This window comes from Netta rufina (assembly GCF_964035555.1).
Source record: "Netta rufina genome assembly, chromosome: Z".
Classification (NCBI taxonomy): Eukaryota; Metazoa; Chordata; class Aves; order Anseriformes; family Anatidae; genus Netta; species Netta rufina.
In genome coordinates, this window is record NC_140126.1 from 258,676 (window position 1) to 279,286 (window position 20,611).

The window sequence follows — 20,611 nt, forward strand, 5'->3', positions numbered from 1 at the left end:
TACATTTCATACTGATATTTCAGTTACAGATCTAAATATATTCCCCTTATTAATTGAAACATTATTTCAATTATCTCTGTATCAGAAATTTCTCAGTAAAAGTCTGCTGCGGGTTTCTTATCTGCTGGTCCAAACTGAGTCTGTACTGTTTTGACTGTTGCTCTTATTCTTTTCCAATTAGATTTCATAAGCTGGAGAAATGGAGGAAGCCTTTTTACGACGTGCTCCAGGTCTATGAAAATGCCTCTGTGCTGCTGCCGGCTTTCTACAACACCCGCAACACAGACGTCTCGATCCGGGTCAAATACGTCCTGGATGATTTTGAATCTCAGCAAGCTGTTTACTACTTTCATCCCCAGTATCTCATCAATGTCTCACGCTACTGGCTAGGCCAAGGGGTGCGGGCCAAGCGGATTAGCACAGGACTGATCCTGGTGACTGCTGCCCTGGAGCTCTGTGAAGAGGTCCACCTCTTTGGCTTTTGGGCCTTCCCCATGAACCCCTCAGGGATTTTCATAACTCACCACTACTATGACAATGTGAAACCTCGCCCTGGTTTTCATGCTATGCCTTCAGAAATCTTCAACTTTCTTCACATGCATAGCAAGGGGATCCTGCGGGTTCATACAGGGACCTGCGGCTGCTGTTGACAAAGACACTGCTTCGTCTGATGCAGCAGTGCAACAGAAACTCAAAACCTGTGTATGGTGTAGGAGGTTTTATTACACCCTGAGATTATGCAATAATTGTTTGATATAAATTTCCTCAAGGCATTGCATCCCATAGGATCTAGGATACCAGCATCCTTCCTGCTAGCAGAGTTGGGTCCGTAACAGTGTGGGTGAAGCAGAACTCCTCTGCCCCAGGGTATGTGCTACCCTGGAAAGCAAGTTGGATAAGAAGCACATTTCCAATAGGTTTAGAGATACAGAGCACATAAATATAGTTATCATTTCACTATGAAGAAAAGCACCAAACTTTTGAGGAGAATTGGTGGTGGAGAATTTTAGCATACGGTATGACTTTATGTAGGTTTCTGAGTCAAGTACCTTGGGGCATTGCCAGATTTTATTGAAAGCACTGTTCTCTGGCATTTGGGTTTTTGAAAATATTCTTTAGCATTATAGTTTTAAGGGCAATTGTATAACTTGAGGTCTTTGTTCTGTAATGTCACAAAGTATTGGTGAAAAATAGCAGATAGATTTGATAGGAACAAACAAGGTCACTTTATGAAATTACTCAGCTGGGATAGAACAGAATGTTAAGCTCCCATTCTCTGCAACAGGTAGCTGTGTTGATCATGATGTCTAATTGTTTTAGAGCTTCTTTATTCTTCTTTCCTGTGTCTTACCTTTCTGGTCTTCTCTGCTGATAATGTTTTCTTCTCATTGTCCGTAATGCTTTCCTTCTTGCTAACATATGTGCAATGTGTGCACTTTCTCCTACCGTGACCATTTCAGCTTCAGTTTGAAGTCTTTACTGAAGAAATGTGATTCTTCACACTTCTGCAACCTTTTCTTGGGCTAAATAACAAGGGGATTATGCTGGTTAGATGTTCTGCATTGATTTTTGGTTCAAATATCACATCATTGGATAGAAAAAGCATTCCCTCTTCAATTTTATTAAAGACTTTGTGAGGGTATCTGATGTTGATCTGCTGTTGTGCAGGTTGAGTTAAATATTTTCAGGTATCTGTGGTAAGTACTTGCAGGAAAGGAAGTTAAAAGGCAGTGAAGATACTTTGTGGCTTGGAGTATGACGCTTATTTTAAAATTATGCATTTCAAGACCTCAGGTGTCTTAATGTGGTATTTATTTGTGTTGAGAATGTTACTAGGATGATAAAAGGGCTGGTGTATTCTTTAAAAGGCTGCCAATGTAACTCAGTTATGTCAAGCTTGATTTTCCACCTGATACAGTTAAACTGACAAAATCCTGACTCAGAAAAGATGCCACATGCTGCCAGAGTTTATTCTGGCTGCTGAACCACGGTGCAGTAGGCTGCTGGCATATGCCCTTTGATATCGGTATGACTGCATACACAGGATGGTGAGGTTTGCTGTTTCAACTGTGCTGGCATAACTAAAATGAGCAGTTTTCTCGTGTACGTTGTTAGTCTGAAGCACTTGGGCTGTTGTCCAGTGCCTTGTCTTGTCGTATTTAGGTTACAAAGATTTGGGGTTTAAAGTACTCATCCTCTGTGAGGGATGCTTTTCTTTTGTGGGAGGGTGTTTGAATCCAAATAGGACTTGGATTTTTATTTTGTAATGCATGAATGCACAAAGCTTCTTTTAAAAGCCTCTGCGCTATGCTGAGAGCTCTGAAAGTTGCTCACACTATAGATAAAATGGTCTAAAAGGAAGTGAAGCACGATGGTCACCGTTTCAAAAGTCCCTACTGACCAGCAGCGACTGGGATGGTATGTAAGAGCCTGTATTTCTTTTACACTAGACCCAGAGGTCTGATTACTTTAAAAGCAAGCCATGTTCTTCGTGAAGGAGTCAGAGCTCACTTGGGAAATACCAGCCAGGAGTAGGTGAAGGGCCTGTGCTTAAGCTTTATGTATTTGTCTTTTGCTTTTGGTCTTGTGCTGCATGTTGGTGAGCACCACCTCGTATCAGCTAGCTGTGGGGTGTGCCGCACACCGAGGATGCACTTGTAGATGAAATGGTTTCCTTGATTTAATATGCAAAAGAGATCTTTGTCTTTGCTGTGTTTTGTAAAATAATGTGAAAAGGGCTTTGATAATGAAGTGCTGTAACAGAAGTGCTATGTAGAGAGCAACGTGACCCATAGGTTGGCCATTTTGCTGTGTATTAAGCTTTATGATAACAGGAATGATGCTGAAGCTGGTACGTAGAGCCCTTACTTCTTACTCTTCCTGAGTAAGGGTCTGGTAGTGTCTTCAGTATTGTTTTGCTGCTGCTGCTTTGCTAAGGATACATTCTTTGGTAAGGGTTTTTCTTCACTATGTTGATTGAAGTGAACAAAAGCATCTGAAAGGAGTCTGATCGGTTGAAAGAGACACTTCAAAAAGAAGGGGAGGCACCTGAGAAGCATCGGTATGTTGGAAAATAGTGGTGCAAATCCCTGATTAGTTGCAAAAATCCTTTTGGACTTTTTGGATAGGCAAAAGGATAAGCAAAACTGTAATTACGGCTATCCTGTAATTACAGGGACACAGACATTTCCTTTCCTTTGTTTGCTTCATATAAATGAGCAATGTAAATTCACCTAGGCGATACTGTAATAAGTGCAGTTTTACTGTGTTTAGATTTTGATGGGTTACAAGTCTATAACTACTATATTTTTTTAATGATGTTAAAAATGTCTGTGCAGGATACTTGCACATGTGCACCAAAGGCCCAGTCCTGCAACATTTATCTGAAAAGAGCTCCCGTTCAAGTGGATGGGTATTTTATTTGTGTAGGGACTGCAGAAACAGGCCCAGACGTGCCTGTGACGGTGTACATAGGTGTATAGTTAGATGTAGGGAGCAATTAGCAAGCCAGAAAGATACTTAAAGAAATATCTATAAAATATGAAATGCATGTTGAGGCGTGTTTACTTTCTGATTCACTTTTCAGGTGTTGCTTGAAAACAGGTTGAAAAATGATGGCATTTTTGTCAGAAACGCCATATGTGGAAGCTTTCAGGTTTTTCTTGGCCTCCTTGCCTCGCAGTGGGCACTGCAAGCTCAGATCCCTGCTGTCCTGTGTGCGGGAGCGGGGGCGGAGGATGGAAATAGTGCAAGGAGGTTTCACCTGTGCAGAGGTTGCTCCCTGTGCAATGTCACCATGGGGCGGCTGAGCCAGCACTGACCAGCCTGAGCTTCTGCCCGTCCTGCTGAAACGGACGACGAGAAGGGCTGTTGCAGAAAGAAGGACCCTCCTTATTTTCTGCCATTAGTAGTTTTTTTGTGTTTGTTTGTTTGTTTTTGATGTCAGTAATTTATCTGAGTTTGAGGCTATTTTGTTTCCTTCCCACCCATATGGTCAAAGCTCCAAATGTTCAATCTTAACCTTTTTTTTTTTTTTTTTTCCAAAGAACCTGTTCAAAAGCCTGTGCTCTTAGTCATATGGCCTGAGTTTTTGGGTAGACCTGTGTGGAGCCAGGAGCTGGACTCAATGATCCTTATAGGAATCAGTCCCCCAATGCAAAAATCTGATCTCTCCAAGAAGAAATGCTGTCAGCTCTCGGGTACCTCATCCTGAGCTCAAGCTGTAATCCCCACTCTGTTGAGAATATGAGATCTGAGACAGGGAGAGAGAAAATTACAATATTGTGGTTTAATCACCGACTCCTGGTAGTATTTATGAGAATCTCTTAAGAAGCTCCTGGGGTCTTCATACACTGGCGATGCAAATTCAGTCAGAAAAACATAACTAGGCCTGCTTCTCCTTGATTGTCAGGTCGGCAGAGGAGGCTTATGAACCTGCCAGCGCTTTCATCAGAGGGAAGGAAGTATTTAGTCAAAGTAGTTCAGCTGTTTGCTTTTGATTTATGGAATCCAACTTTGCTCTTGGACAGAACAGATTAAGTGGTGAGAGGTCCATTGTAATATTTTAGCATATTTCCCGTGATTGCAGTGGAGTTTTCAAAGCCAGTTCAGGAATTGCAAAGGGGGAGCAATGCCGTGGTGGCTTCTTCTGCTGGGACCTCTGGGAGGAGAGCCACCGTGGTGAGTAGGTAATGATCACCTTGAAAAGCCACATAAGGGGAATTTGGGAGATTGCAACCACAGCTCTGGTACAAGCCCTTAGTGCTGTGGAGTATCACCACAGAGCTGACACGTGGAGCTTCACAGCTCACGATGGTGAGGAGCAGCAACCCCGGTCCACAACAAAAACTACCCCTGTGCGGGCTCAATTGGCAAGAAAAGGCTTGACGTGGCAGGAGGGAGCAAGCTCTGGTTAGTGTGTGAGGGAAGATGGGGCGGATAAAAGATGTGAAATGAGAGGGAATCTGTCCTTTCAAATTGAGGCCTAGTGGCTTGTCAGCGAGGCTGTAATTTTACAAGTTTGGGTAGTGGAAACGGAGAGCTTGGAAACGAAACCTTTGCCCCTGTCTGGTTTGTATCTGAGCATGCAGAGAACTTTGGAGCTTTTACACATACGTTGAGAAGGAAATGTTGACAATATTCAGCAATCCCTAGGGGCCAAATTCCCTGGGGAATTCTGTAGTGAGATGAGGTTTCCAGAATAAAGGAGTCAGTATTTATTCTTAGGGCCTTTTCTAAAATCCAGTGAAATCTATGGAAAGTTCAGTGTACTTCAGAGAAAGCCTCCAAAATGGACCCTGGTTGTGGGCAGGAAGAGCAGCCTCTTGTTTCTTACTTGTTTAAAAATACATTTTTTAATATATTGTAGATACGGTGCAGTAGCAATACTGTGTTTTTAATGGCGTGTGTAAAGAACAAACTTATCTGGAAGCAGAAATGTTGTGACTGTCACTCTCCCTTCCAGATTCCTGCACTTTCCATCTTTTCAAACTCATCTATGCAAAGCATTTCATCTTGGTAGTGTAAGTCACTGTGTGAGGCTACAGCGAACCCCCTGTACCCAGCTGTATGTGTGTGAATCACATGCCTCAAGAGACGAGGTTTTTTTTCTGCTTGCTTGGAAATACCAGCATGGAATTCGTCAGTGATGTGAACACCGTGAAGGTGGGATTCAGCCCGTTCCCTCCGAGGCCAGCACTGTTTGCATTTGGCTTCACTAGGAAAGCATCGGGTCCAAAGCTTGTAAGGCAAGCCAATAACCTGCATCTCCGAAAACCCACCCTCCCAGACTATAATCATTTTATGTCTTAATGTCATCCGATCTAACGTGGGTGAGGCTTCTGGACATCGCCGTGTTGTCTGCATGGGATCCCAAACCAACAAGCAATTGTACGCAAGTGCTTTTTCAACAAACCCTAGGGGAAACCCAAATGTACACTAAGTGGGGGAGCCCGAGTCCCAGGCCTGAGCACCTGCAGCGCTCCCCGAAGCCCTCAGCATGAGAAACATCAGAAATGTGGGACTGGGCCGCAGTGGGAAGCTTCAAGAAAGACAGGGCTGCCTCACCGCTTCAAGGACTGAAAGCTGTAAATACGTTACTGACGTGTCTGACTTTCTCTTTAGAAGCCATAAATGTTCTCGGTGTTTGATCTGTGGGTAAGTTGATGTGTGTTTTTAACTGTACTAATCACTGTAAAATATGTTAGCATGTAAAATGGTGACAAATTAAGCCAGCAAAATCAGAAACTGTGTTGGCTAGCTCTTGAAATGTCTGTTTTACCTGGAGCTGTCTGCAGTGAGATGGACCAGGACACTGAAGTGTCCCCATTGCTCCCTACAGCTTGTGCTGTGTGTCCCCTATTTTCACCTGGTGGAAATCAAATACTTTGGAAATGCTGGAGCAAAACCGTGTCTTTGTGCAAAGAGAGCTTGGGCTAGTACAAAAATAAAGTCTGTTCCATGATTGTTATTTGGTAAGGCACTGACGGCGGGCGTGGACAAATCCAAGAGGAGTCATGGTAATTTCATGCTGATGTTAATGCCATCGTGTCCATTGAGTCACCTTTCTTTTTTCCATCCTCCACCCTGTAATTCTTGCTTACTGTTTATGTAGCTGTATTATGGTTGTAATAGAAAGCCTATCAATTGATGTAAGCCATAACTAAAGCAGTAATCAGGGTATCTTTTTTTTGGTCTGTGTCACTGTGTTTGAAAGATGATTTAAGTCTATTGAATAAACCACTTTAACAGTTTTATGGGAAAGGCAATCTTTGTGTCACTTTTCGTGCCTTCAGACTCGTATTTTCTGCTGTTCTGCGTCTCTGAACAGGGAGAGCTGGAAGCTCAGCTGGGAGAAATCGGTTCGTGTAACTGGGGAACACCACTGCTGAGTTATGTGATAACATCATGAATGTATACAGACACATAAAAGTAAATGCAGGGTTATACGATGATATAAATTGAGAATTTGGTATTTCGATCACTTGATATTCAATGTTAGGTACTGGATTGTTGCCTACAACACATACAGACACAGCAAGGTGATTTATTACTAGGAGTAGCGATCCGTACACAGACAAGCTGCGAAAAGCCTCTGCAACCCATTGGGTTTGCCTACTTAACACCTTCCTGACAGCTCTGTCCTTTACTGTCCTCACCTTCATGTGACGAGCAAACCCATCTCCCTTGGCTCTGAGCAACCTTACGCAGCCACAGCCTTGCAAGCTTCTACTCCCATCAACACTCTAAGCATCAGGAGAATTAAAGCTCAGTTGCAAAAATATTTGTGGGAGTACAGAATAGTAGACCGAGCAACCATATTTTTTTGCAATTGGATATTTTCCTGTGGATCTTTATTGTTTCAGATCATAAACTGAAATAGAAGTGGGTGATAGAAATAAGCTGAGCTTGATAATAGCACTCTGCTAAGGAAAATGTAAATTCCTTGGAAGATGCAGAGCTGTGGTGAATACTGGAGAAATCAGTTCTCATTCCTGCTGACATTAAACCCGATGGATGCACTTCCTTCCCACAGCTGCTTGTGATTATTGTCAGTGATTATTCAATCAAGAAGAGGAAACATGTGGAGAGGGAAAAATGAATAGACAAATTGACACTGTATGATATAATTGGCGTCTATCATGTTCCAAATTGCTCAGCTAAGCAAGCAATCAAGGAATGGTTCATTTCCTCAAGATCACAGCATCCGTCATTTTCCATAGTGGCGTTCGCAGCCTTTCCTCTGAGAGAGGATAAATAAAAGGCCACAGTGAATTAGAGGGATGTTTCACCACAGCCAGTCTCTGACAGTGCCCAGCAGTGGATTCTTGAGGAAAGAGCAGAAGAAAAAAAGAAAAGCAGTAAATAGCCCTTCTGCGGGTATTCCCTCAAACTGCAACTGCCAGTTTGTATTTTTGGCCTTGGCGGTGCAGTGTGGTACTGAGTGTCAAATTTTAGCTCTGTGCTGGTTTTAAAAAATGAATCCTTTTGCTTTTGGGAACTGCTGCTTCCTCGCTCCTTCAGGCTGCCCAGCAAGATGCCTTTGGGTTGTGGGACCTGCTGGGAGGAGGCAACACAGATCCTAACCTCCCTTCTTGCATCACAGGCAGCATCTCCTGAAATAAAATCTTTTCATAAATCTTAATTTATTTGTTTTTTTGGTTGGTTGTTGGTTGGCTTTGCCCACCAGCCCTACAGCTGTGGTGACCAGGATCTGTTGCTGGCTGGTGAGGTGCTGGTAGCACACGAGATTTCAGTCATTTCCCAGTGGTCTGGATAGAGAAGTAAACCATATAAATCCACAAAGGAGCTGTTGTCCATCACAGAGAGGGAAAATCTTATGTAAGTACCTATAACTACTGCAGTGGACACCAGCAATATGAATTTTAAAAAGAGACGTGCCTGATTCTGCAGCTGGGAAGGGGCAACCCTGGCTGTATTTACAGATTGGGGGATTAGACGCTGGAGAGCAGCCCCGCAGAGAGGGATCTGGGGGTTGTGGTTGACAGCAAGCTGAGTATGAGCCAGCAGTGTGCCCTGGCAGCCAGGAGGGCCAACCTGGGGTGCATCAGGCACAGTGTTGCTAGCCAGCAAAGGGAAGTGATTGTCCCGCTCAAATCCAGTATTACCCATTCACAGGGCATTTTTTTTTAATTTATTTTTGCAAGAAAGAGAGAATACAGCATCAATTCTCCGTCTTGTCAGATGTACTGACAGCCAGCACTGTCACACTGCCAGTCTTAGCAATCTTTCCACCTTGCCAGGCTCCAGGTAAGCATCTGGGAAAAGAAGCCACCCTTTCCCCAGGTGGGGCAGGAGCGTTTCCATCTCCCTTCATGGCAGCGTTTCCATCTCCCTGCCTGCTGGCTCAGCAGCACTTGATAAAACCGTGGGCTGCAGTCAGGTCAGGCAGGCAAAAGCCTTTCAGGCAGTGGAAGTTAATCTTGGGAACATTCATGTTTCTGAGCACATTATTTCCCTTGAGGAATGCTGAGGCGCTGAGGAAGCCTGATAATTTTGCAAATAATTTGCTTTCTTTGCTGCTCAATGCAAAAGCAATCAGGTGATAAAACAAAATACTCAATTCCCTGATGCCATGCTCCTCGGATGTTTCTGTGGATGAGCAGATCATGATGATAAATACAGAATAAGCATCCCTTGCATTTGAAAAGATGAGGTCATATTTTTGAGTTCCCATGTAGGTGTTTCATGAAGTAGCCTGTACTGTAAATGTTTTCATATTTCAGCAGTGTCTCTTCAATCACATCCTTAATAAATCTCTTGGAAGCCTTGTTTCACCTGGCAACGTTCTGGAAAGGTTGTGCTGCAGTGATGGATTTTGGTATCACACTGTTTGGAAAACTGATTGAGTAGGTCCTTTGAACGATGGTGAGAATAAATCGATCACCGCCAGCGATTTATTTTTCAGCCTCGTGGAGCACCAGTTATGCAGGACTGCCACTATCCCTGCAACCAGACCCTGTAATTCCTAAACTGATAACAGTCTTCTTATTTCTAAACTGATACAAATAGAGAAACTTCATTCCACAGCAATCTGTTGGCTGCTGTGTATGGCTGGGGGGATCTCCCTGGTTCTTTCTGAAGGGTGACAGGAGGAGGCTACACAGACCAGACCTGGTTTGTCCTTCTGCCAAGCTGCCTGCAGCTGGCAAAGCTGAAAATCCCCTCTCACCTGGCACCCCTGCACCTTCCCCAAGAGGCCCCTGCTCTTGCTTAAGCCGCCTTCTTTTCTAATGAAGATGCATTTTTCTAATGCATCTTTTTCTCCTGAATGTTGTCCACTTGCAGGGACACGCAGGCTGTAGGGGCACAACCACCTGCACCCCACCAACTCACCCCAAAACCCCAGCTCTCCCAGAGCCATTTGTCATTCTTGGTTTTTATAAACTCTTAGGGGTTACAGAGGGCAGCAATAATGATATAAAAATGTATTTCACATTTAACAGCTGCTTGTATTGCTTAAAGTCTGTAGTTTTGTCCTCTCAAATCACAGACACTTTACACCGGCGCCTTTTGACTTTCAGTATTTCTTTATTGCCTGTTACACTCACACTATCTGGATTTGTTTATAGCATTTTATCTGATCAGTGTATTGCCTCACTCATTTGCATAATAAATAATTAGCAAAAATCATTGGAGAGCAAATCTTGACTCTATGTCAGCACAGGCCTCTTACTATATAAAATAAACCTGCTGGTGTCACTGTTTTTAGGCTGCTAGCAGAATTAAAAGTTCACACATGGCTACAGGAGGAACCATGCGTGTCGCCGAGATAAAAACATTCACAACACATCCAAAAGAGTTTTCTGAGCAGTGGAGCTGAGGAAAAATATCTTCCTCTGGATTTGTGGATCATGGTGGATAGGTTTTTTAATTTATTTTTTTTTTAAACAAGTGCAGCAGTGGGCTGCACCGATGTTCTTGTCTCACACCCTGGAGGACTGACCTAGCAAAGAGATGTTGCAAATGCTTGGGTAAGCAGAAGAGTTTAAAGGAGGTTTTCTGCCATGTTAGACACCAGACAACCCACTTTGTGGCTGGAATTTCGCCCTTTGCCAAGCTCTCTGGAATGATGAAGGTACAAGCATACGTGTGCTATCCACAGGAGCTCTGTATTTCCCTAAAACATTCCATAAATTATTCAGGGAGGGGCTGTCCTAGAGAGCAATGACTTGCTGTCAGCTGAGGCTGAAATTCAGCACGTACATCAGGAGCAGAAGGGATGGACTGACAGACAGACACACGGCCTTCCACAAAAAATGATGCCAGCCAGCACTGCTGTCCCCTGCGTGCTCTCTCCCCAGGACATGCCCTGCTATCTCAACATCTTTTTATTGCAGTGAGTTCACAGACTGTGCCAGGCTGACACTAATCTTCCTGCCATGGGGAGCAGGTTGATAAAACACCCACAAAAATAATTTTGGGGCTTTGTGGCAACCTTTGCCTTCTGTGATGTCAGTTGGAAAAGTAGTGATCATTTGCATCTTTACAACTCAGTTTTTTGGGTGAGTTTTCAGCCAGCTCATCAGAAGTGAACGTGCCCTGCGAGGTGTTCAACACAAACTGTCTTCGTGGCACAGCTCATTTCCATCTCCTGTGCTCAGCAATTTTGACCTTCGCTACTGCAATTTTTAAGGAAATATTGCTAAGCGTTAGCTTGAAAAATATACTTTTATGATTAGCAAACTTTGTAGCTGCAGGAGCAAGACAATTTCTGGGGATTAATTAACCTACACCCTAACAGCTTTTCATTTGTTAGCCTTTTGACTTAATTTCATACTAAAAAATAACAGGAAAAGCAAACAAAATGCATTCACTGAGCAGTAAAAACTGGTGGCTACATAAATCAGCTTCTTCCAGAGGAAAGATAAAAGAGTGTCAGCTGGTGGAGCTGCTTTAAGAGTTATTAATTCTAAGCCGACTTAATTTTTCTTTTCTCTAAATTAAACAAAGCATGAGTAGCTGAAAAAAATAATTGCAAATATAGCAATAAATTACCTATAGTGGAACTTTGTGCTAATGTGGTTACATCTCTCCTACATGTACCAGTTCAGATACTGGTACATGCACATCCCATGCACAACACTGCCTGAGGTGTAGGAAAATGAGAATTGGGAGGAAAAATGAGATTTTGTTGTCCTGTACTGAGGACTTTGTGCAACTTGTTGAAGTATTCACATACTTGCTATGAATTTTTTTTTATTTTTATTTTTTCCATCTTCTTTCCGCAGCCTGAATGTTGGGTGCTGGACTGTCTGCCTGGTATCATATAATATATAATCAATTAAAAATAACTTAAATATAATGTATCAGAAATACTTGATTCTGTTTATTTTTAGTTATAAAGAAGTAGCAATAATGCTTAAATATTTTTACTACCCATAAGGTATCAATACTATACTGCTGCATTGCAAGGTCTTAAGTAACGTGCCTGTTCCTTTCCTCCAGAAAGCATATTGACATTGATTTTTGAACAACATTTTTTTCTCTTTTGCTTTTGGTTCATTCAACTCATACAGGGTTTTGTTTGTTTGTTTGTGTTTGTTGTTGTTTTTTGAACAGAAATATGCACCTAAAATAATTTTCTATCAATACTAACATCTGTAGACATATATATATATCTTACAGTGGATGCTTCAGACAACATTAAAGTAGTTTGGCACTGCTCCCTTATTTAAACCAGCATTATTATGATAACTATCACTGAAGGGCTTCGTAAATTGTGTTTATTGTTTTCTGCTCCATAATTTTACACCATTATTATGGCAATTTAAAGGGGCAGGCAGATTACAGGCTTTGCTTGCTGCAAAGGATGGAAATTTGTTAAAAGCTCCCTCTAATCCATCCATAAATCATGGACAATAACATGGGTTAGCTGGGTTGTTAGACCTGACCGCCTCTCTTTAAGTCCAATCATAACCTTTGCATGAGAAGACTGAATGTGGTTCATCTCAGAGTGCAACCTTTCAGCCTTTCTGAGCAGCAAATGAGATCTCTGCCAAGTAGCAAATGTCTTTGACCAAAGCTGAGGTCAAGGTTTTGCTTGTTGACCTTATGAGAAGCACCTCCAAGGTGGTAAGACCCCGACAAATGGAGCGGCGAGACCTTGGGCTCCCTCTTTGGCCACAGATCTCCAACGGCCTGAGCAGCATTAATGAACTCAGCTGCATCTTGTATTTGTATTCTCAGTTTAGAGGTGCAAAAACAGGGACAGAGAAAAGGTGAGTCCGCACTCCCCACACATAAAAAGGAACAATATTCAGTGTGAGATTCACCTCTCCTAATTTTAGGCATCTCCAGTGTAGGTCTACACGGATGAGCTCCTTGCCAGGGCTCTGTTTGTAGAAACACATCCCAGTTTATGGGCTGAGGGCGGGGATTGGCTTTGTTCCTCTAAAATGACATCAGACTGACAGCATTTTTTCTGAGACAGCCTCCTTGTTCCTTCCCTCTCTGTCCTGTGCATCACCCAGAAGGGACTGGAGTCAAACGGAGACATCCCCCTGCACCTGTCAAGGCCAAGGTTGGGCTCTGTGTTCTCTGACGGATGAGCTCATGTCCTAAAGGAGATCTATTAAATATGTATACATAGACGTATATATCAGGCTGACCTTAACCTTGGAGCAGTCTCCTGTTATGCATAACTACAGAAACAAAGTGAATATCTGGTTGACCTGTAACACTGTAATTTAGCATGGGCGTTCATCCTGACAGGGCCAGCTTGTGTTGCAGAGCAGTATGTGCTCCTGATGAGGGCTCTGATATTGGGATGTAATTGCTTTTCTAATATCCATGTATTATTTACACCGTGCTACTGTTGCAAACAGTGGGAAACTTCTTTTGATTCCAGATCTGTTGTTATTGTAATGTATTTATTAGAGCAATGCAAGGTCAGACTAATCACAGTTATTTGACCGTAAATGACACAAATGATACCAATAGTTTTAGTGCTCTAAAACCAGTAAAGGCGAGATCAAAATCAGGACTTTGGAGTATTAATTTACTTTATTGTCATATCCTGACAGATGGTTATTAAGTGCTTTAAGTATTAATGCTGCTGCTTTATTTATAACACAGAGATACGTCTTGCAGGTTTCTTAGGGGTATTTCTTCAGGAGAAGGGCTTGGAGGGAAAACTGAGCAGGACATGCACTCAAAAGGTGATCAGATCAGTGGTAACTGAGGCAACATCAGTTGACAAAGCTCAATTTTAAGCCTAAAAGGTAGCTCTTCCAAAGAGGCTTCATGAGATGTCACTTACTTTAGTTTGCTTTTGGCTGGCAGCGATGACCAGGTCTTCATGAAACCAGAACCAGATTTATTTAGGTAGCATTTTAACTTCAGTGAAATCTTTTTGTAATTTTTTTTTTTTTCTTTTAAAGAAAATGCATCTGGCAAGTTGTGACCTGAGGAAGATCTGCAGATGGTGTCTTCAAACCAGGGTTCCTTGATAAGACTTTTCTGAGCATTCTGCACTGACCTAAATCTGCTTCTGTTGCAAAGTAGAGGTGAAGTGATTGATGGTCCTGTGCAGGCAAAGCTGGACATCACGTGCAGCTCTCCCTCGGTTTCCTTTACCCAACTAAAAAATACTCGGGAAAGAGGGAGGATATCTGTGCTCATGTGGAGAAAAGTGAGTAAATCTACCAGTCTGAATAAAGAAAAGCAAAATAATACATTGAGGTTTATTTAACTTAGGGACTCAAGACATTCTTCATTATATAGGATTGACTCCATCAAAAAAACGTGGTCTGTGCCTTGAGAGGAGGCTTTTGCTATGATTTGTACTGATGTTAGAAGTGGAGTTTTCTTCCTCTCTCATACAAAAAGTTAAAATGACTCTAGTCCTTACTATATAGAGAAAGGCAGGGTGAGCTAAATGGGAGAAACAAAAATGGGCAAGCCCTATGATGGCGGAAAAAAATGGTTAATGTTCAACTGGTTATTTTTTTTTAATTTATTTTTTTCTTTCTTTCCTCTTTTCATCTCCCCTCCACGTCTCAGAGGTCAATAGGTCCTTTCTGGCTTCATATTTTTTTAAAGCCCTCATTAACTGTGAAAGGGCTCTCAGCTGACTGCCCTTGGTGCATAAATACCCACCGTGCTAGTGCCTGTACCCCCTGCCTCACCTCCTGGCTGCCTCGGCCAGTTCTGCTGAGGACACCTGAGCCTTGGGAAGAAAGCTTTCTCCCCCAGGTGGCTTCACTTAGCAATCTGCAACCAGCAGCTCAAGAAGGGAACAGGCTGAGCTCCGCAGGCACAGTTGTGATGCAGTGGGGAGAGAAGCTCCAGTCTGCTGGTGGGTGGTGATATTCACTTTTCTGTCATTTATGCTCTAAGCTGTAGATGCATACAGCCCCATTTCCCTTCTCTACAGAAAGTAAGCAAATAAGACCCAACAACAATTTGAGGTGTATCCAAAAGTTTTAAAATCTTTCTTCCTGATGTAATTAAAAAGCTAAAAATAAAATCAATAAGAGCAGTTAGAATATGCAGGTAAAAATTTCTGAGGCTGGTTGTGTGCAAAGAAATGCCATAACAGCTCCTGTTTATCTCAAGCCTGATGCCAATGTTTAACAGCAAGGTAGAAAACCTAAACTAGCAGCACGTTGGCCGAGGGACTCTGATGGCTCTTCAGAGCCTCATCACTTTGTCCTCTGTGGGAGAAAAGAGATAAGAAAGATTGCTGCTTCTTAGCACAGGTGGAGGAAAACCCTGAGAAGAGAAATTGGGGTAGGGAGGAGCAGGGAGTGCTGTTTGCTCCCCTGCCACAGCTTCACTCTCAGAGCAGCTGAATTGACCTCAGTTAATAATGGAGAATTAAAAACTTTTTGATGATTATTTGAAAACTTTTTCTTCTAATAAACTCTCCCAAATTCATGTGGACTGGGGAAACATAGGCTAAGCTGCTGCACTGTGAAGTAAGAGGTTTATAATTTGATATTTGAAATTACAAAATAAAAAATGTGGTCTAATAGAACCTTGCAGATCTGGCACTAGCAATGAGTGTTGAACTGTGCTGGAAGTCCTGACAGTAAATCAGTAAATCAGGGGTGAGGAGCCTTTTGTACTTTCCTGCTCCGTTTCTTTTCATTTATTTGCATATGAAGTGATGCGCTAGTGAATTTTAACAATCTCTGTCAAAAGACCAAGAAGAGTTATGCTTTCACAAGTCCTTTATCATCTTCGTATTTGAATTATTCTGCTTTGTAATTTCTCATGAAAAGATGCCTTTCAAATGACAGCATGATTTGTCTTTGTGTTGCAGACAAAATACTGTTGAACTTTGGAGCAACGCCCAGTTCCTAAACAGCTTCAATGCTACACCTGAAATCCCTAATTTAGAATCTGGGGTCTGAGGCTTAAGGTTTAGCACATCTCAGGTGTGTTGCCAGTCTCCGTCCCATGCAGAGGGGATCTTCATGGTGTTGCATGGTCACAGTAGTTGACCTCCCATGGTGCATGGGGTACCATGGTCTGGGCTAACTTTGGTTAAAATACTTGCATTAATCTTTGGTTAAAATACTAATGCTTAAGCATGCACGCATGAGACTAATTTTTTTTTTTTTTCTGATATCTTGACTTTATAAATTCAACAAAATATTGTATGTTATTTGTAACCTCAAAGGCAGCTTTTTTTGGGGGTCAGTTTTAATTCTTGGAGACTATTCCACACTTTTGCAAGGGATAAATGGAGGGAGGCATGTCCTCAACTCTGCCTGGAGCCCCTCAGGCATATGCTGGCTGCTGTACTTGTGACACCAACAAGTCCTGGTGGCCTTTGTCTGGAAAACCACCAGTTGTTTTCTTGGGGAATTTTTCAGAAAAATTAGAAAAATCTCCTTCTTTGATAATTTAAAGAAAGAGCAAAAAGCTAGTTATTGTCTTGTTAAACTGCTGAATACACAAAGTGACTGCCTATCCAACAGTATTTGTACTGCAAAAAGCATCACATCCCCTGCGAAGGACGCAAACTTCATCCACCATAACAATTAATGAGCTGCTTTATTGGGCAAGTACTGGCTCCACTGAGACTGCTGACAGGTTTGCAGTGAAGGAGATGCTTGAGTATTTTGAAGGCTTGGGGAAGTTAAGCCTCAAGCCAAGTCTCAAATTCACTCTTGAGATGCTGAGCCTGGGAACCAGGGCTTGTGGCAGGGACGGTCGGAGGGGATGCTTATCTGTGTTTGTCCAGCTCTAGCAAAAGAGCTTCAAAACGTGCCTCAGTGTAGGACACCAACATTTGGAGGTTTTGGCCTTGTGCAACTTCTTTGTGAAGGGAATAGAAATAAATTGCACACATGCTTTCTCTGCGAGGAGCTGAAATTCCTGCCTGGATTCAGGGAAGTCTCTAAGCACTCATGAAATCTGAAAGGCAAAATCCTGCCTGGATCCCACTCAGCAGGAGCTTGCTGCGCAGGCCAGGACTTTACCCTGTGGCTCTAATTACATGCTTAGAGCTGATCAGCTGTGAACGTGCTTTCTGAATGGAGTCTTTGCCCCCTGGAAAATGCTAGGATTTAGATTGCTTTCAGCTTGCTTTTCAGTTCAATTAGTTGGTAGAGCTGCTCTCAGCATGGATTAGGACTGACTTATGACTCCCAGACTGGGAGTGTGTGATAATAACACTTCCTTCCCCCTCTCCTCCTCATAAAGGTGCCCTCTAATTTTTTGTAGTGAATTATGTCACCTGGTTGATATCGTGCACCTGCCTCATTCTTTGGTGTTTGTCCTGTGTGCTGCAGCCCATTGCAAAGAGAGTCATAGCAGGGCTTTAAACAACATCTCCAGAAATCTGACTTTCAAAGCTTAGAGCATGAAAAATCACTCCTTCATTTCCAAAAATCGCTCTTTGTTTTCCTCTTGAGAGCTGTGTGCCTGATGCTACAGTGCAGAGCGGCAGGGGGTTCTGCCCAGGTACTTCTGCAGGCAAAGCACACCAGGGCTGGAGCAAAACCTGGGGCAGGCTCTCAGGTACTTCTGGATCTTCATCCACTTTTCATGGGCTGAAAACTCTATCTGCTCATCTTTAATAGATGCAGCGACTTGAAAGAAGTCCAGAGGTATGAAAGCAGGCTTAGCATGAACTACTGCAGTGCCTTCCTGGGCACCCAGGCTTGGTCCTGCTTCAGCCTGGCAGGCATCAAAAGTCAAGCAAAAGGTGCTGTGGGGCATTGAAATCTGACAAACTCCAACAAGAAATGAACAGCTGAGATTCACCAGTGGAGGCGATGAATGATTATTGTCTGTGCTGAGTTCTCCAACAGTGGAAGCTTTGTTTCTAAAGCCATTTAACAGCAGGTGTGAAAGTTGCCATCCCATCTGCCCTGCCTCTGTGCTGTGCAGGCAATAGGGCCTGGGATCACCAGATTGAAATACAGATATATGCCGTGGGAGGTGGAGGTACCAGTACAAATAGGCATTAACCTCAGGGTGCTGTAAGGTAAGTTAGGAGCCTCTCTGCCAGTAGGAGGTAGCCAGGCCTGTTTTGTCTCAATACACAGCTTTGTCTCTGAATGGCCCTTTGGGTTTGTAATGGTGGAGGGAGACCGATTCCCCATCCCCTCTGAAATCCAGCCAGGCTCAGAAATGAAACCAAGGCGGGGCTGGCTGCCTGGTTCACTAGCAATGCATGCAGACCTGTTTGCATTTTGTTTGCTGTCTTGGGATGGAGAGCACTTCTGCAGCTGAGGACAGAGTCACCTGTAGACAAATAATGCAGAGGATGCTTGCGGAGGAAATTCAAGTGCTGTAGTGCATGCTGGGGAAGTTTATTTGCATGCTGACAGCTGCTTACAGCCACATTCAGATAAAGTACGGCAAGTGGCAACTCCTGCAGGAAATAACTAGATCAACTCTGACAGCCCGAGAGTAAATCCATGGCACAGACAGATAAGGAGTATTAATATTTCTTGGGCTAGGTCTGGATCCCTGTAACTCCTGGAGCTCTTCTATTTTTATGTCAGCTTAATAGAAAGTTTTGTATTTATTTTGTGTTATCTGGGCAAGTTCAGCTGCAATTATTTTACTTTTATCCTTTCCCAGACGAGCATATGTACACATGCCCTCTTGTTTCTTGGCAGCTTGTAACAATGTCTCTAATCCTCCTTGGCAGAAATCTTCTGAAATAATTCTTTTAGCATAAGAAAACCTTGGTGATATTTCCTCCTCCTCCATTCTTGCTTCAGAGATAAAATAATCCGAGGCAAGAAACTTTGGCCAGAAGTTGATTTTTCTTCTGGTGCCTGTCTAGTTTGTGTGCTGTGGAGCCTTAATGCTTCAAGATAAGGCCCTTGGGAGGAGGATATTGGGAAGGTAGGCAATGCCACTTGGGTGACTCAGACTGAGTGTGAACAAGAGAAGAGAAATAAACCCATACAGCCCATGCATGTGCAGGCAGACTCACAGGTACCACTTGAAATTCCATATCATAGTTTAGATGTTTTTTGTAGGACTGATTGTGTTCCCAGCCTGTGATAGCACTGCAAAATCCAGTCTCTGGTTGCTTTCTAACACAGGGTCACGGAAATTCATCCCTTACCTGTGTCACAAGCTTTTTGGGGATGATTGGTGTTTGAAGGAGTGACAAGATGAAGAGAATGCACATGTTTATATAGGATTGTGAAGCTGCAGCTTTGACTCCTGTTGTTTCTTCGTATTTTTAAGGACTCAGTACACCTACACCTCCTCCAGCAGAGCTGACGCACAGGACTTTCAGCTGTGGTCAGTCAGGGCCTGAGGTATTGTGCTGAACACCCACATCTGGAAGAAAAACATCAAATGTTTGGTGTGTTTGCTTCCAAGGTGCTGTGCAAGGGGAGAGGATTGCTTTTTTAACAGCACAGACAGCGCTGTGTACCGAAAAAGCATCCCAGCTCTGGCCCAGATTGTTGGCAAGATGTTCAGCCTTCCTCTCTCCGAGTCCTGTCTGCACAGAACTGCTAATTGTGGGTTTAGGATGAAAGCTGGGGCTTCTAGATGAAAGTGGCTGTGTAATTCTAGGTCCTCCAGCAGGCACTAGCAGCTGTCTGTGAAGTGTCTGTAGGGCTTTTGACTCAATAGACTGCCTGCCAGCAGGCTGACTGTGGTCAGAGCTGCTGCTGTAAGCTGCCCCCTGTTATCAGTGATGGGATGTCACCCTCCCCACAGGAAAAAGGAAGAAATACAGCCCACCTGTACCGCCCTAAGGGAAGACCTAGGGTGGGGACAAGTGCTGCTATATTAAAGCCAGTGTATGTGACCACAGGAGCAGACCATTGCTTCTGGGGGCTGTTGGGCTGCTTCTGGGGACCCTCCTGCCTCTGAAGGTTTAAAACCTTCTTGTAAGAATCTTTAACTTGCTTGTGACTGACTTATTCATGACCTGCCACTGCTTAAATGGTTCCTCAGTTGGCGTTTACCTCCTTGGGGTTTGTCAGGAGCATCTCTGTCACTTCTGAGCCTGCCTTCCAGCACACAGGTGGCTGTGTGCAGTTGGGGAGTTGTGTAAAGACAGCAAATGTTGGGTTGTTGGTGCCCCTGTGGTTCCCAGAACAGGGTGGGGAATTAGAGGGAGGTATCACCTGCTTGGTGGCTTTGGTTTGTCCTATTAATCCCATATGTTCTGTCTGTATACAGCCCCTGGGGCAAGGACTTTGCTTCTCAATGTGGTTATTGCAGTGTTCAGCACAGCAGGGACCAGCCTCAGCTGGGAATGCTAATGTCACTGCAAAGCTAATAAGAAATAACAAATAAAAACATTTTTTCCCCAATTACTTGGGGAAAGAGTATGCAGAGGCTTCTTTGAAGCTGATTACATTAATGACTATCTGAAAAGGTGAAGCAGCACTCGCAGGAGACATTTAGGTGCTCCGCAGTGGTAAAGCAGAGGTGTGCCTGGGCAAACACTTCTGCGCAGGGCAGGAGGAGCAGAGGATGCACAGGATGCTGAGCAACATCCTGGCAGCCCTGCCATGGGCTTTGGGGAGGCTGTAGGTGTGCTGGAGAGGAAACCTGTGACAGTTCCAGGGCTGATTTGGCAGCAGCTGGGTGTTTGAACCCTTTTGCATTTATTGACTTAGATCCTTGTCTTTCAGTGAAGGAGGTGGAGAAA

General features: G+C 43.4%; 1 protein-coding gene across 3 annotated transcripts in view; it reads left to right on the forward strand.

The window, feature by feature from the left end:
* The window catches only part of ST8SIA5 (ST8 alpha-N-acetyl-neuraminide alpha-2,8-sialyltransferase 5), a gene marked incomplete at both ends in the record, with an annotated part of 37,606 nt that extends 36,956 nt beyond the window's left edge, over positions 1-650 (forward strand). For all 3 annotated transcript variants that reach the window (XM_084305553.1, XM_084305554.1, XM_084305555.1), the window contains one exon: positions 182-650. In XM_084305553.1, the coding sequence (XP_084161679.1) occupies positions 182-650 (469 nt within the window). The remainder of the gene's footprint in view (positions 1-181) is intronic.
* Positions 651-20,611: the final 19,961 nt, after the last annotated feature.